We start from the raw sequence: 13,088 nt of genomic DNA on the forward strand, positions 1-13,088 counted from the left end.
CAGAATAATATACATTATATTGTAATATACTTATTGATGGATTAATGTGTTCATCACTTAAATATTGCACCTGATAAAAGGTGGAGCTCATTTTGATTACTTTATGTACTACTACCAGATAGATTAACCTTTAATAATATATAATAAAAATAATAATAATTAATAATCTGATTCTGCAAACTAACTAAGTGGAGTAAAAGTATAAAGTAGCACGAAATGGGCAGTACAAGTACCTCAAAATTGTACTGAAGTACAGTACTTGAGTAAATGTTTTTAGCAGTGGTGGTTACCCTTTTCTTTTATTACTAATCAAGTAAAGTAAAAGTACCTCAAATTTAAAATGGGAGTCCTCGAGGAAGTCTTATGCAGCTTTTCAATCACCAAATATTATTTATTACAAGTTATTAAAATGCATGATTTTTATACATGTTACAGAATCTGACAATTCTTCCTTGATACTCAAAAATCACATTTATTGCATCATTTCCTTTAAACAGTAACTACAGTTTCTCATACAGGAAAGTAGCTCAATCATGATTAAAACAAAATCTAAATTCATTTCTCACAAAGACACTGACCACTGCCCTACAGTTTGAGGTCAGAGAAAAAACATCTCTGTTGTATTTAGATATATGGATTCAGTGGCTCTTGATTGTTTCCTGACTGGTTATTAGGACATGACTGGAATGTGACTGGAGCTCAAAACACCAGAGACTTTGGTTTTTCCCAGGGGAACTCCTCTCTGCCAAAGTGACCGTAGCAGGCAGTGGCCTGGTAGATTGGCCGCTTCAAACCCAGCTCCCTGTGAAAGAAGTCAACATTACACTGTTATATTTTTACAGAATTACACTACAACCATGAGGTTTCAGCTGTGAACAACTACACTTACTTCACAATGACCCCGGGCCTCAGGTCAAAGTTCTTTTGTACTATTTGCAGCAGCTCGTCCTCGTCCCTGTTCGATGAGCCGTAGTGAAACACAGAGATGGAGAGTGGGTGGCTCACACCGATCGCATAGGAGATCTAAAAGGCAGAACAGACACCGACGCTTTCAGCCATCAGGAAATCTAACTTCACCATGCCATCATTTGCCTTTTAGCCTCTGATTCATGTATGTTTTGTGTCCGTTGTTGTGTGTTAAGCGTGATTTATGGTTCAGCGAAGGCTCCACGTAGAGCTTTCACCGAAGTCTACGTAAGTGGCCTGAAGTTTATACTTGTGCGTTGGTGTGTGCGTTGATCTCTTTAAGAGAATAGCAGGGCCGGCGTGTGTGTGTGTGTGTGTGTGTGTGTTTGTGTGGAGTGTGTGGTAGAGCGAGTGAGAGAGTGAGAGTGATTAGCTTCGGAGCGAGTACCGACTTTAGAGTCAAATGGCGTTTTTCCACTACATGGTACCTGCTCGACTCTACTCGCCTTTTTTGGTTTTCCATTATGAAAAGAAGTCCCTGGTACCTGCTGACAGGGTCTTTTTTTAGTACCACCTCCGTCGAGGTTCCACGCGAGCTGAGGCGATACCAAAAGGTGACGTGAAAACCTGCAGACTACTGATTGGTCAGAGAGAATAGTCACTAATCACTGCGTCATCATTGCTATAGCGACAGACGGGGGTGTCCTGAACAAACCCGCCATTTTTAAATAGTTTAGCCGGCGTTTTCTTTTGATGCCGCCAGCTTCTTTTGAAACAAAAGTAGTCTTCTGGCTGTGGTAACAGCCACATGCCGAGAATCAAAAACACACATTCGACGTTCTGTGTGTGTGTCGTGTTAGGTCGCGGCAGTTTCCTGCGGCGTCGCTATGACGACCATCTGCAATGGCAAAAGGAGGACGAGCTCAGTCGAGTCGAGCAGGTACCATGTATTGAAAAAACGCCAATAGTGAGAGAAACAAAGTGTCTCCCCTGTTCTTTCTGACCACGGTGGGAAATCTGGAGCAGGAGAAGTTAACCCTCTCCTTGATTTCATGTTGTTTACAGAGAAGGAGAACCAGGAAATGAGTCCGGGGAAATGCAACGCTACCAAGCCACGGAGGAGCGACGTGCGTCACTGCGACGTGTAGTTACATTTTTCAAGAGGTGCATGGCGTAGGGTCCGTGTCTCCACGTACCTACGTGCATAGCCATGGCATAGATTTTTACGCAGAGGCATAAATCAGGAATTAGGTTTCCATTAAAGTCATTTTAAAGTCCACTGACTGCGGAAAGGCTGCGTTCCGACTCCGTCCCAGCTCCGGTGGTCCGCAGCCCTCCGGAGCAGATACGCAGAGTTTCTATTTTTGCCGGACGACGGAGAGCTCCGCAGCAATTCAGCACAATTCAGATAGTGCGGGACAGGAAGTTGAGCACAGAAACAAAATAAAACATCTGGTTAATTTTCAAAATAAAATACACCGTGTTTATGGCGGATCATATTTCCCTGCACTACACCTTGAAAACACAGAACAGAGTAGTTTCCCCTCTACTCCTCTGGATGGAAACTAACTGTTGTTGGTTTTGTGGTTCTATTCTACGTGAGTTTGCGAGATCTCGTGGGTCCTCGTGACTACAGCTGTCAGTCATGGCCGCAGCCGTTCCGCAAAACAAATCCGGACCTGGTGGGTATTGACGGACGGAGCACGGAGCCGTTCCCCAGCGGAGCCGTTTCGCAACCGCCGGAAATTAGGAGTTAGTATGTTTTTTTTGTGGTTTCTGCTAAGGCCTGCAACTAACAGTTATTTTCATTGTCGATGTATCTGTCGATTACTTTCTCAATTAATCGATTAGTTGTTTGATCTATAATATTATTGGCCCAACATGACGTCCTCAGATGTCTTGTTTTGTCCACAACTCAGATATTCAGTAAGTCTGTTTTGTAGCAGATTTGATCTTCTAAATGTAATTAGAAAAAAAAAGTTTTTACCTTTTTTTTTTTATTATTTATTTATTTTTTATTATGCACAGTAGCCGCACAATTATTACACAAAAAGTGATCAACAAGTGCAGCTTAATGAACCTCCTCACCTGAACGAGGGCTCTCCTGCACAGTCCGGCTTTGACCAGAGACTTGGCGACCCAGCGTGCCGCATAAGCTCCGGACCGATCCACTTTGGAGTAGTCTTTTCCGGAGAAAGCCCCTCCTCCGTGACCACCCCATCCTCCGTATGTGTCCACTATGATTTTACGCCCTGTGAGTCCTGCATCACTCTAATGACACAAAAACAGAAACTTCATCTTGCCCACACATTGATTTATCTTTTTTTTATATTGCCTTTCCCTCTGTGGTTTAGTCCTCACTCACCTGCGGGCCACCTGTAAGGAATTTCCCGCTTGGCAGTAGATGGTAGATGGTCTTGTCATCCAAGTACTTGGCTGGAATGACGAGCTTCACCACCTTCTCTATCAGATTGCGTCTGATCTCCTCCAGGGTGATGTCCGGGCTGTGTTGTACTGAGATGACCACAGTGTGAACGCGCAGTGGCTCCATAGCTCCCATGTTGTCTCTATACTCCACTGTGACCTGCAGACAAGAGGGCAAAAATACTTTTAGGCACCGACCAACTTCCATAGTAGCGTCACGTACCTCCAAAGTATCGAAAAATGCCTTGTCAGTCAACACCAAATTTCAAAACACAACATTAGCACAGAGACGGGGCTTGCGTGTGTGTTGTTGAAAGGAAAAGGGTTAGCGACTAGGGCTGGGCAATATATCAATATTATATCGATATCGTGATATGAGACTGGATATCGTCTTTTGGATTATTTTGGATATTGTAATATGTAAAAGTGTTATCTGTCCCTGGTCTTAATGGCTAGATTACAGTAAAGTGATGTCATTTTTTGAATTTATCAGACTGTTCTAGCTTTTCTATTATTTGCCTTTACCCACTTAGTTATTATATACACATTAATGATGATTATTTATCAAAAATCTCATTGTGTAAATATTTTTTTGTAAGTACCAACTGTCAACCCTACAATATCGCCGCAATATCGATATCGAGGTATTTGGTCAACAATATCGTGATATTAGATTTTTCCATATCGCCCAAGCTCTATTAGCGACGTCAACCTTTTCAAGAAGGGCGTTGAAGGAATGAAAGAGGAAGGCTGTATATCCTTTTTGCGTGGCTGCATGTAAACCAAAAAAGTAGTGGAATATTAATTTTTATTAGCCATGTAAACAGCTTAGTCAGAATATCGTCTTTTTTGGAATAAGGGCAAATACCGGAATATTAAGTGCATGTAAACCTAGTCAATGTTGTTTCGTGTCTTGCTTTCCAGCCATCTGAACCTGTATCTGTATCTGTACCTACCTGTAAGCTTCTTCAATAAATAACTCAACTGTCTGCCTGGATTGTCTGCATTTCCCTGCTGCCTCGCACACACCTGCCTGACATTTTATTTATTTAATAGACAGGAAAAGAGGAGAGAGAGAGAGATGGGGACTATCAAGAAACAAAGGTCAGAGTCAACCCAAGAAACGCTGCGGTTCACGGGCGGTGCCTTTAACTCTTAATTCAATTCAATTCAATTTTATTTATAGAATCTAATCATAACAAGAGTTATCTCAAGACACTTTACAGATAGAGTAGGTCTAGACCACTCTATAATTTACAAAGACCCGACAATTCCAGTAATTCTCTTCTTAGTCCACCAGTTGGCCCTTCTGTGCACTTTTGAGATGGCTCACTTGTGATTTGGAGTCCGGTCGTATCCAAGGACACTCTCCGTTCAGTGAGAGCTCCTTCATCCTGTAGTTAAGTTTGTGAGCCAGAATGATGGTTAAGGGCATGCACTCATCGGTCTCGTCTGTGGCGTAGCCGAACATCAAACCCTGCGGAGACAAGCAGCATGATAAATGCAGAAATGTCAGAAACCCAGTCTGAGAAGTCTTGCAATTAAATAAAAGAGCCTTGAGATGTTTTTTATTACCTACATGAGCAGCGTGGCTCGAGGCATGATAAAGTCTATCCACTACTTTGGTCCAGACTGAAATATCGAAACAACTATTGGATGGATCGGTACTCAACTTTATACAGACATCCACGTTCCCCAGAGGATGAATCCTAATGACTTTGTTGATCCCCTGACTTTTCCTCTAGTGCCACCATGAGGTTGACATTTTTGGTTTTGAGTGAAATGTCGGTTACACTTTACTACGTAGCTACATAAGAGTGACATGACATTGTCATGAACGTGTCATAAACATTATAAACAAGCCATAAACGTTTATGACATAACGCTTCTGTCATTAAGGGTCATTAGGTTTTTGTCATGACAAAGTTAGGGTTAGAGTTAGGGTTAGGGTTCATGTTTCATGACACTGTCATGTCACTCTTATATAGATACCTTCAAGTAAAGTGTTACCGAAATGGCTACAACTATTGAATGGATCCTCAGGTTAAAGGTCCTATGACATGCAGCTTTTTGGATGCTTTTATATAGACCTTAGTGGTCTCCTAATACTGTATCTGAAGTCTCTTTTATATAGGCCTTAGTGGTCCCCTAATACTGTATCTGAAGACTCTTTTATATAGACCTTAGTGGTCCTCTAATACTGTATCTGAAGTCTCTTTTATATAGGCCTTAGTGGTCCCCTAATACTGTATCTGAAGTCTCTTTTATATAGACCTTAGTGGTCCCCTAATACTGTATCTGAAGACTCTTTTATATAGACCTTAGTGGTCCTCTAATACTGTATCTGAAGTCTCTTTTATATAGGCCTTAGTGGTCCCCTAATACTGTATCTGAAGTCTCTTTTATATAGACCTTAGTGGTCCTCTAATACTGTATCTGATGTCTCTTTTATATAGGCCTTAGTGGTCCCCTAATACTGTATCTGAAGTCTCTTTTATATAGGCCTTAGTGGTCCCCTAATACTGTATCTGAAGTCTCTTTTATATAGACCTTAGTGGTCCCCTAATACTGTATCTGAAGTCTCTTTTATATAGACCTTAGTGGTCCTCTAATACTGTATCTGAAGTCTCTTTCTTGAAATTCAGCCTTGGTGCAGAATTACAGCCACTAGAACCAGTCCCACAATGATCTTTCCTTAGGATGTGCCATTTCTGTGTCTGTAGCTTTAAATGCTATTGAGGAGGAGAGAGGGGGTGGGGGTGTGGCCTTGACCAACTGCCACTTTGCTCGTTTGAAAGCCATGATGTCTCTCTCTTTCTCATGGGTGGGCCAAATTCTCTGGGCGGGCAAAGCAGAGAAAGGGGAGGTAACCTTTCCAGTTATGACGTCATAAAGGGAAGATTCCAGATTGGTCCATCTGAGCTTTCATTTTCTCAAAGGCAGAGCAGGATACCCAGGGCTCGGTTTACACCTATCACCATTTCTAGCCACTGGGGGACCATAGGCAGGCTAGGGGAACTCATATTAATGTTAAAAAACCTCAAAGTTAAATTTTCATGCCATGGAACCTTTAAAGTTTCCCTTTACGTCCTTTACTTTTTTTTTTTTTTTTAAGTTAATTATTTCAAAAGCAGCATTCTACAGTGTCACGAATCTTTGGGAAGCAGAAATTACCGTACAGTTGTTGGACTCAGGTCCAGTAAAGATATGCATGTGGTTTGCACCCTGATTGCTCTAAAACAAATACAATTTCCATCAGCCTCAGCTGTACTTTGTGTTTAGTGCTTATCAGCAAACGTTAGCATGCTAACTAACAGTACAGTCACATAGAGCTGCTGGCATAGCTGTAGACTCTTCTGATGTCTAGTCTATTAAACAAATTGTTGCATAAGGAAATGTTAAAGTCAGCTTTTAAATTAAATAAAAATGAAGTAGCCAATAAAAACACACTACAATAAATGACAACAATCACATTGCAAATGCTCTATAAGGGCTCCTTTACCAAAGTTTTTCATATCATAAAACAATTCTAACTTCCACGTGGTGAATCGTTATAGTAAGTCAGTAGTAGATAAAGTTGAGGTTTAAAGGTGAAATACTGAACCTGGTCCCCTGCACCGATGTCCTCCTGATCCCTGCCTTCAAACACACAGTCCGATATCTCCACAGCCTGCGGCTCCAGCGCCACCAGCACATTGCAGGTCTTATAGTCAAAACCTGCAGATCACAGTTGAGAATCAGAAGCTTAAATTCCCGGTAGGGATCGACCGATACTGGTTTTTCAAGGCCGATACCGATACCAATTATTAGTAGTCAATGAAACCGATAATCGATACTTGAAACCGATATGCATATACAATGAAAAAAAATATCTTTAAAGCTATAGTGCGTAGTTTCTGTCGCCCCCATGAGGAATTCTAAGTAATGACAACAACGCTGTTGGCGCGTCCACATGATACAAGTCTTCTGTGATCGCACCAAGGAGGACGCAGAGAATTAAAAAAAACATGGACTCTTCAGAGGAGGTCATTATTTTCACTCGAGTTTCTGCGCTCGAAAGTCGCCGGACGCCGCAATCTTCTGAACATAGTCATACTGAGAGATACAGAGAGAGTTGTGTGGAGCTGATAGTCTTAATTAGCTTTGTAGCAACTCATTTGGCCAGACTATCAGTAAGCAGGGTACGCGGTTGCTTACAGGCCCGGACCAATCAGGGGCCCGCATCCCTGGAAGAGATTGACAGCCGGGGCCCCCTATCGCATTTTCATTACTCGCGACAATCCCAGCAGTCCCACGTGCAGCCACTGACCAAGCGGGAGTGAGAACGGGTCAAATTCATTTCCTTGTTTCTGATATGAAGACGAGACGTGTGTGACTCGAACATCTCACACTGACCAACAAAACGTTCAGCGATAGACTGCTGTAAACAATAAGACCTACGGTGAGTTGTTCAGAACCTTTCTTTTTAGTAAACTCTGGGTACACAAACAATGTTGTCAAAGCTTTCGTTAAGGTGTAGAGCCCCTGGTGATACTTGGAGCAAAGTTTCATGATGTATCGAGCCTTCTTAGTGTTTTAAAAATAGATATTTTGAGGCTAGCATAAAAGTGCCGCTAGCACTCCCATTCAAAAGGCCATTTGACCGAAAAACGAAAATACGGTAAATCTTAAAAGTGGCGATTCCGTCCTAAATATGCTTTTAAGCGAATGTTTGACTTGGGTACATTCACAAAAAGACCCTAGGTTGCATTTTGGCGAGAGTTACGCTTTAACTTTATCGGTTATCAGGTAAATAAAACGCTGATACAGATAATCTGCAAACTGCCAAAAAACGGCCCGGTTATCGGTCTATCCCTAATTCCCGGGATAATTCTGCACTAACTTAAAGTCATTCAAATAAGGATCCCACCTTTTGAAGAGTCATCATAGCCGATCTTCTTCACAGTATTTCGGACCACTGACTGGAGATCCACGATGGCCTTAGACGTCACTTCTCCAACCAGTAAAATCATGCCCGTCTTCGCCACACATTCTGCAACAAGATGTTTTTACTTGACAAGAATTTGACTCGGGCACTTTTTGTGTATCATGTAGAACAAACAATTTTCTGAAAACAGTCAATTCTAGGGATCCTTTCTATAATGATGATAATGACACCACAAAACGGCACTTTTAGTGGACGTAAGTTAAAGGTGCGCAATTGCCCATTGACGTTACATTGCAGCTTTTGCCGCTGCCGACTGCAACGGTTTTTCTTAATATTGGACCAATTTCAAAAAGTGTTAGACACAAAAGCATAGAAAAATAGGGTCCAGGTTGAAAAAAAAAAATGAAGTCATTATATGATGTTTCAGGGGGAGTTGAATGCATGTAATCAGCCACGAGATAACGCTGTACTGAACTTTGCTCTAAAGGTTAAACACTGATCCAGTCAAAGATAATTGGCTGTTCATTAATAGTTATCAAAACACCTTTGACATTAGACTCAAACGAGTGTTTTACTGTTTTCTTGTTGGCTACCGTTTTAGTTTTGATTTGCGGTGGTCCACACAGGGCCACATTTTGGATTTTTAAACCCTCTCATGTTGTTTTCCAGTTTAGTTCACAGCCAGATTATTGATTGAGAAGAGTTATGAGTAAACAAACCAAAGGAAATATTCTGCGCACTTCTGCGAAGCCTCAAAACAAGCCATAGAATCAATTCGGCTTCATATTGAATTGTTCCAATTATTGTTTCAGTAGGCTTTTTGACAGAAAGTATTCAAAACATGAGGTTTGTGTCAAGAAATGCTAGTGAATTACATCCGTTTCTTGACCCTCGTTAAAAAATCTATGATGATTATGAAAAGTGTAACTGCTGCACACAGATGCCCCCTACTTAACTGAAAAGTCCTTTGCATATTGAACCATAATTGGCTTCCAAACTAGAAATCATGCCTGTATGTGTAAGTTTATGACTGCGATTTAAGGTGAGCGCAGAGAAATGTTCCTCCGTTAGCAGATGAATGTAAAAACTCTTCTGAGTGGAGGGGGGGGGGCTTAATGAAAACTTAGAAATATCAGGTTTTACAACTCACCACAAGCCACTTTAGAGTCGGGGTCTTGACTCAGGTATGCATCAAGCACAGCATCACTGATCTGGTCACACATTTTATCTGTGAACACAAAGTCAGAGATGTAATAGGGACAGACACCTCTATACATGTATTGTTTTTGAAAACTATCAGTATTTAAATATTTTACTTAAGTAAAAGACTCAATACCACAGTGTAGAAATACTTAGTTATAAGTAAAATTCCTGCATTAAAAATGTAAGTAAAAGTACATAGTAATTAGCATCAATATTTACTGTAAGTATCAAAAGTAAAAAGCACTCATTTATGCAGAATTGCCCAATTTAGCATAATATATATTACAGGATTATAATTATTGATGCATTAATGTGTTCATCGCTTTGACTGTTGCAGCATATATATATATATATATATATATATATATATATATATATATGTGAGTGTGTTTAGACTGATTGATTGACATCTTATTGAGTCTCCTGTTAGCTTTATTGCACCAATTAGGGCGGTTTTTTCTTTTCTTTTTCATTCTTATTTGTAGATGAAGATTTGTGACCTAACAAATCCCCATCAAAGCTCCAGTCCACCTTCAACCTGAGCAGTGACCTAACAACTGAAAACTCGTGTGTGTTCAGAGGAATTTAAAGTAACCAAAGCTGTTACATAAATGCAGTTACGTAAAAAGTACAACATTTCCTTCTAAAATGCAGTGGAGTAGAAGATTAAACTAGCAAAAAAAAATGGAAATGCTCAAGTAAAGTCCGTAAAGTTAAGTAAAGTAGCTTACTCAAGTAAAGTACTTGACCACCACTGAATGTACTCTGTTATTTCCACCCATCACTGCCATGTAGCTGATTGGACTTACTTACAGTGTAGTTACTTTCCATCACTGCTTTAACTTAACTAGCGTTACTTTTTTTAACAGACAGACAATGAACATGTCCATGCAGTGTATTCGGTGTAGTACATCAGTACACACAGCAGGTATACACAGTTAGACATGAATACAGTACCGGAGTGTCCCTCTCCAACAGACTCGGATGTGAAAAGGAAAGTCTTCCCGCTGCGGGCTGCTCCGCTCGGATTCATCTTCAGCTCGTCGGTCGGTGCAGGGAAGTTGAATTTAACCGAATAAACGGCACCGTCGCACTTTAAGAGAAAGTACCTTCTGTTGTCTGCCGACACTGATTATAATAAGCAATAATTAACTATGACGGCTGAGCTAAGAAGCATGTGCAGCGTAGCCTGTTTGGTTGGACGTTTGCCTGATTTTAACTGTTAGTAAAGTCGATTTAAGACAGGCGGGTTTAACGGAAAACAACTGATGCAACGTTTCACTGGTAGTCGTATAAGGAAGGTTGTTTGAAATAATAATAATTATAATAAATAGTCTTATAAATACACACATTTAAGTACTCATCTTTTCGGTGGGTTTTCTGTAAACGGCTGTGTGAGCTGCTGAACGAGGATGTTTACAAGTGGAAGTCCTTCAGGCAGCAGCACGGACAGCCTCAAGATGGCGCTGAAAGCTTAATCTCTTAATACATCCAAGAGCTTAATTACATTTAATCAGAGACGGTTTAGCTATAGAAAGTCTTTGATTAAATTAAAAAGCAAACAAGTAAATAAATACATAAAAATAATATAAAATAAAAACACTAGTAAAATAATATAACTATGATAATAACTTACCTTGAATTTGGCAACTTATTTAGTGGTGGAAGAAGTACTTAGACCTTTTACGTATTAAAAAGAGTAATACCACAGTGTAAACATTGTTATTCCATAGATAGATAGACAGACAGACAGACAGACAGACAGACGGACGGACGGACGGACAGACAGATAGACAGACAGACAGGCAGATAGATAGACAGACAGACAGATAGATAGATAGATAGATAGATAGATAGATATATGGATGGATAGATAGATAGATAGATAGATAGACAGATAGATAGATAGATAGATAGATAGATAGATAGATAGATAGATAGATAGACGGACAGACGGACGGACGGACGGACGGACGGACGGACAGACAGACAGACAGACAGATAGATAGATAGACAACAGACAGACAGACAGACAGACAGATAGATGGATAGATAGATAGCTAGATAGACAGACAGACAGACAGACAGACAGATAGATGGATAGATAGATAGATAGATAGATAGATAGATAGATAGATAGACAGACAGACAGACAGACAGACAGACAGACAGACAGACAGATAGATAGATAGATAGATAGATAGATAGATAGATAGATAGATAGATAGATAGACAGATAGATAGATAGATAGATGGACCCAAACTGCTGTGCTGTGTTACAGCAGCAGGTATAATGTAGGTACTGTAGGGTGAATTAGAGTTCACAGAATGAACGGCAATATTTCCCCAGTAATAGAACTTTTTCTGCATTGTTTTGTCAGTCCAGTCAGAGAGACTTAGAGGAAATGACACAAAGTTGAAGGTATTTTAAAAATCTAAAAGATTCGGGGGTTTTGATAAAACATTTAGGGCTGAAGCCCCAGAAGCCATCCGCTCGCTCTGCCCTGCAAAGTCCATGATTACAAGGTTGAATATTGCACTGTCATACTCACATTTTGTCTTTATGGTCTAGATTTTTTAGGGTAATAGTACATTTCAGACTAATGTATATATTTATATTTGAATTTAAGCAATCATATGCCTAGACATGTTTCTTGAATATTTGGCAATCATTCACCACTTAGTGCAGCACACTCCCAATGTTCAGTTTGTGTGACTCATGGCCAGATCCTCTTTATCAGAAAAGTGTCCTCTACAGTACCTACTAAGTACTATCAAGGCATTTTTGACCTGTTTATATATAAACATATTTTTATACATATGTATTCATATATATATATATATATATATATATATATATATATATGAACAAGATGATGTCTTGACTTCTAAGTACATTTACCCAATAATATATTATTATCAATAATTCTAATCAGTAATACAATATTTGTTATTCTGTAATGGGCCATTTTGCATAATGAAAACATTTACTTGTTGATTTATATAAATGTTGATGCTCATACTTTTATACGTTTACTTACATTTTGAATACGGCTGGGTTTAAAAAAAAATTGATTTTCTGATTCAAATCTATCTTCATTTGAATTATCCGATATCAATTCATAAAATCCTGATCGATCAGGATCCAGAGGCTCTATGAAGATATTGGTATCATATGAAACTAGACAATCTAAGAATCCATATCATGCTAAAAAATGCTCCAAAGTGAGGCGATAGTTTGGCTGGGAAGAGGGAAAAACTGGCATTTTCACAGATGTATGGCTTTAAGTATATTGTCAATGCATCACACCCTCAGCACTAAAGAAAGCTTATGTACAATTATCTTTATTTCTCTATGTAACTACATTGGAGTCAATTATCTTACATTTACCTGAGTATCACTTTAAATCCAGGAGTTTTACTTGTGTGAGTCAGCGTCAGTATTATTTACACAGCATTAATTACAGTATGTATACAGACTGCTGGTAGGTGGTGTGACATATTTATTTTCATACTTATGAGTTATTGTTCTTGAATATATCTGGTAAAATGTTTAAAATGTGGAGCTACTGTTCCATAATTCATTCTGGGTGCTAAACTGCTTCAAAACAGCATGGAAACGCATATT

At 39.7% G+C, this 13,088-nt stretch overlaps 1 protein-coding gene across 2 annotated transcripts; it reads right to left on the minus strand.

The window, feature by feature from the left end:
• Window positions 1-461: 461 nt before the first annotated feature.
• Window positions 462-10,925, minus strand: mat2al (methionine adenosyltransferase II, alpha-like). Of its 2 annotated transcripts, none has more exons than XM_031301312.2 (9): window positions 10,418-10,925; window positions 9,408-9,485; window positions 8,240-8,362; window positions 6,935-7,047; window positions 4,664-4,807; window positions 3,272-3,490; window positions 2,995-3,177; window positions 890-1,023; window positions 462-802 (listed from the first exon to the last, which is right to left on the minus strand). In XM_031301312.2, the coding sequence occupies exons 1-9, from the start codon at window positions 10,491-10,493 to the stop codon at window positions 700-702; spliced, it is 1,173 nt and encodes a 390-aa protein (XP_031157172.1). In that variant the 5' UTR covers window positions 10,494-10,925; the 3' UTR covers window positions 462-699. The 2 variants fall into 2 exon arrangements, with proteins under 2 accessions (XP_031157172.1, XP_031157173.1); XM_031301313.2 differs by having other exon boundaries at window positions 10,811-10,924.
• Window positions 10,926-13,088: the final 2,163 nt, after the last annotated feature.

This window comes from Sander lucioperca, chromosome 14, assembly GCF_008315115.2.
Source record: "Sander lucioperca isolate FBNREF2018 chromosome 14, SLUC_FBN_1.2, whole genome shotgun sequence".
NCBI classification, from domain to species: domain Eukaryota; kingdom Metazoa; phylum Chordata; class Actinopteri; order Perciformes; family Percidae; genus Sander; species Sander lucioperca.

Coding starts and splice junctions, on each gene's coding strand:
- mat2al (XM_031301312.2), bottom strand. CDS start 10,493: ATGAATCCGAGCGGAGCAGCCCGCAGCGGGAAGACTTTCCTTTTCACA. Junction 9,486..10,417: donor TGTTGGAGAGGGACACTCCG/GTACTGTATTCA, acceptor TTGTGTTCACAG/ATAAAATGTGTGACCAGATC. Junction 7,048..8,239: donor CTATGATGACTCTTCAAAAG/GTGGGATCCTTA, acceptor TGTGATCTGCAG/GTTTTGACTATAAGACCTGC.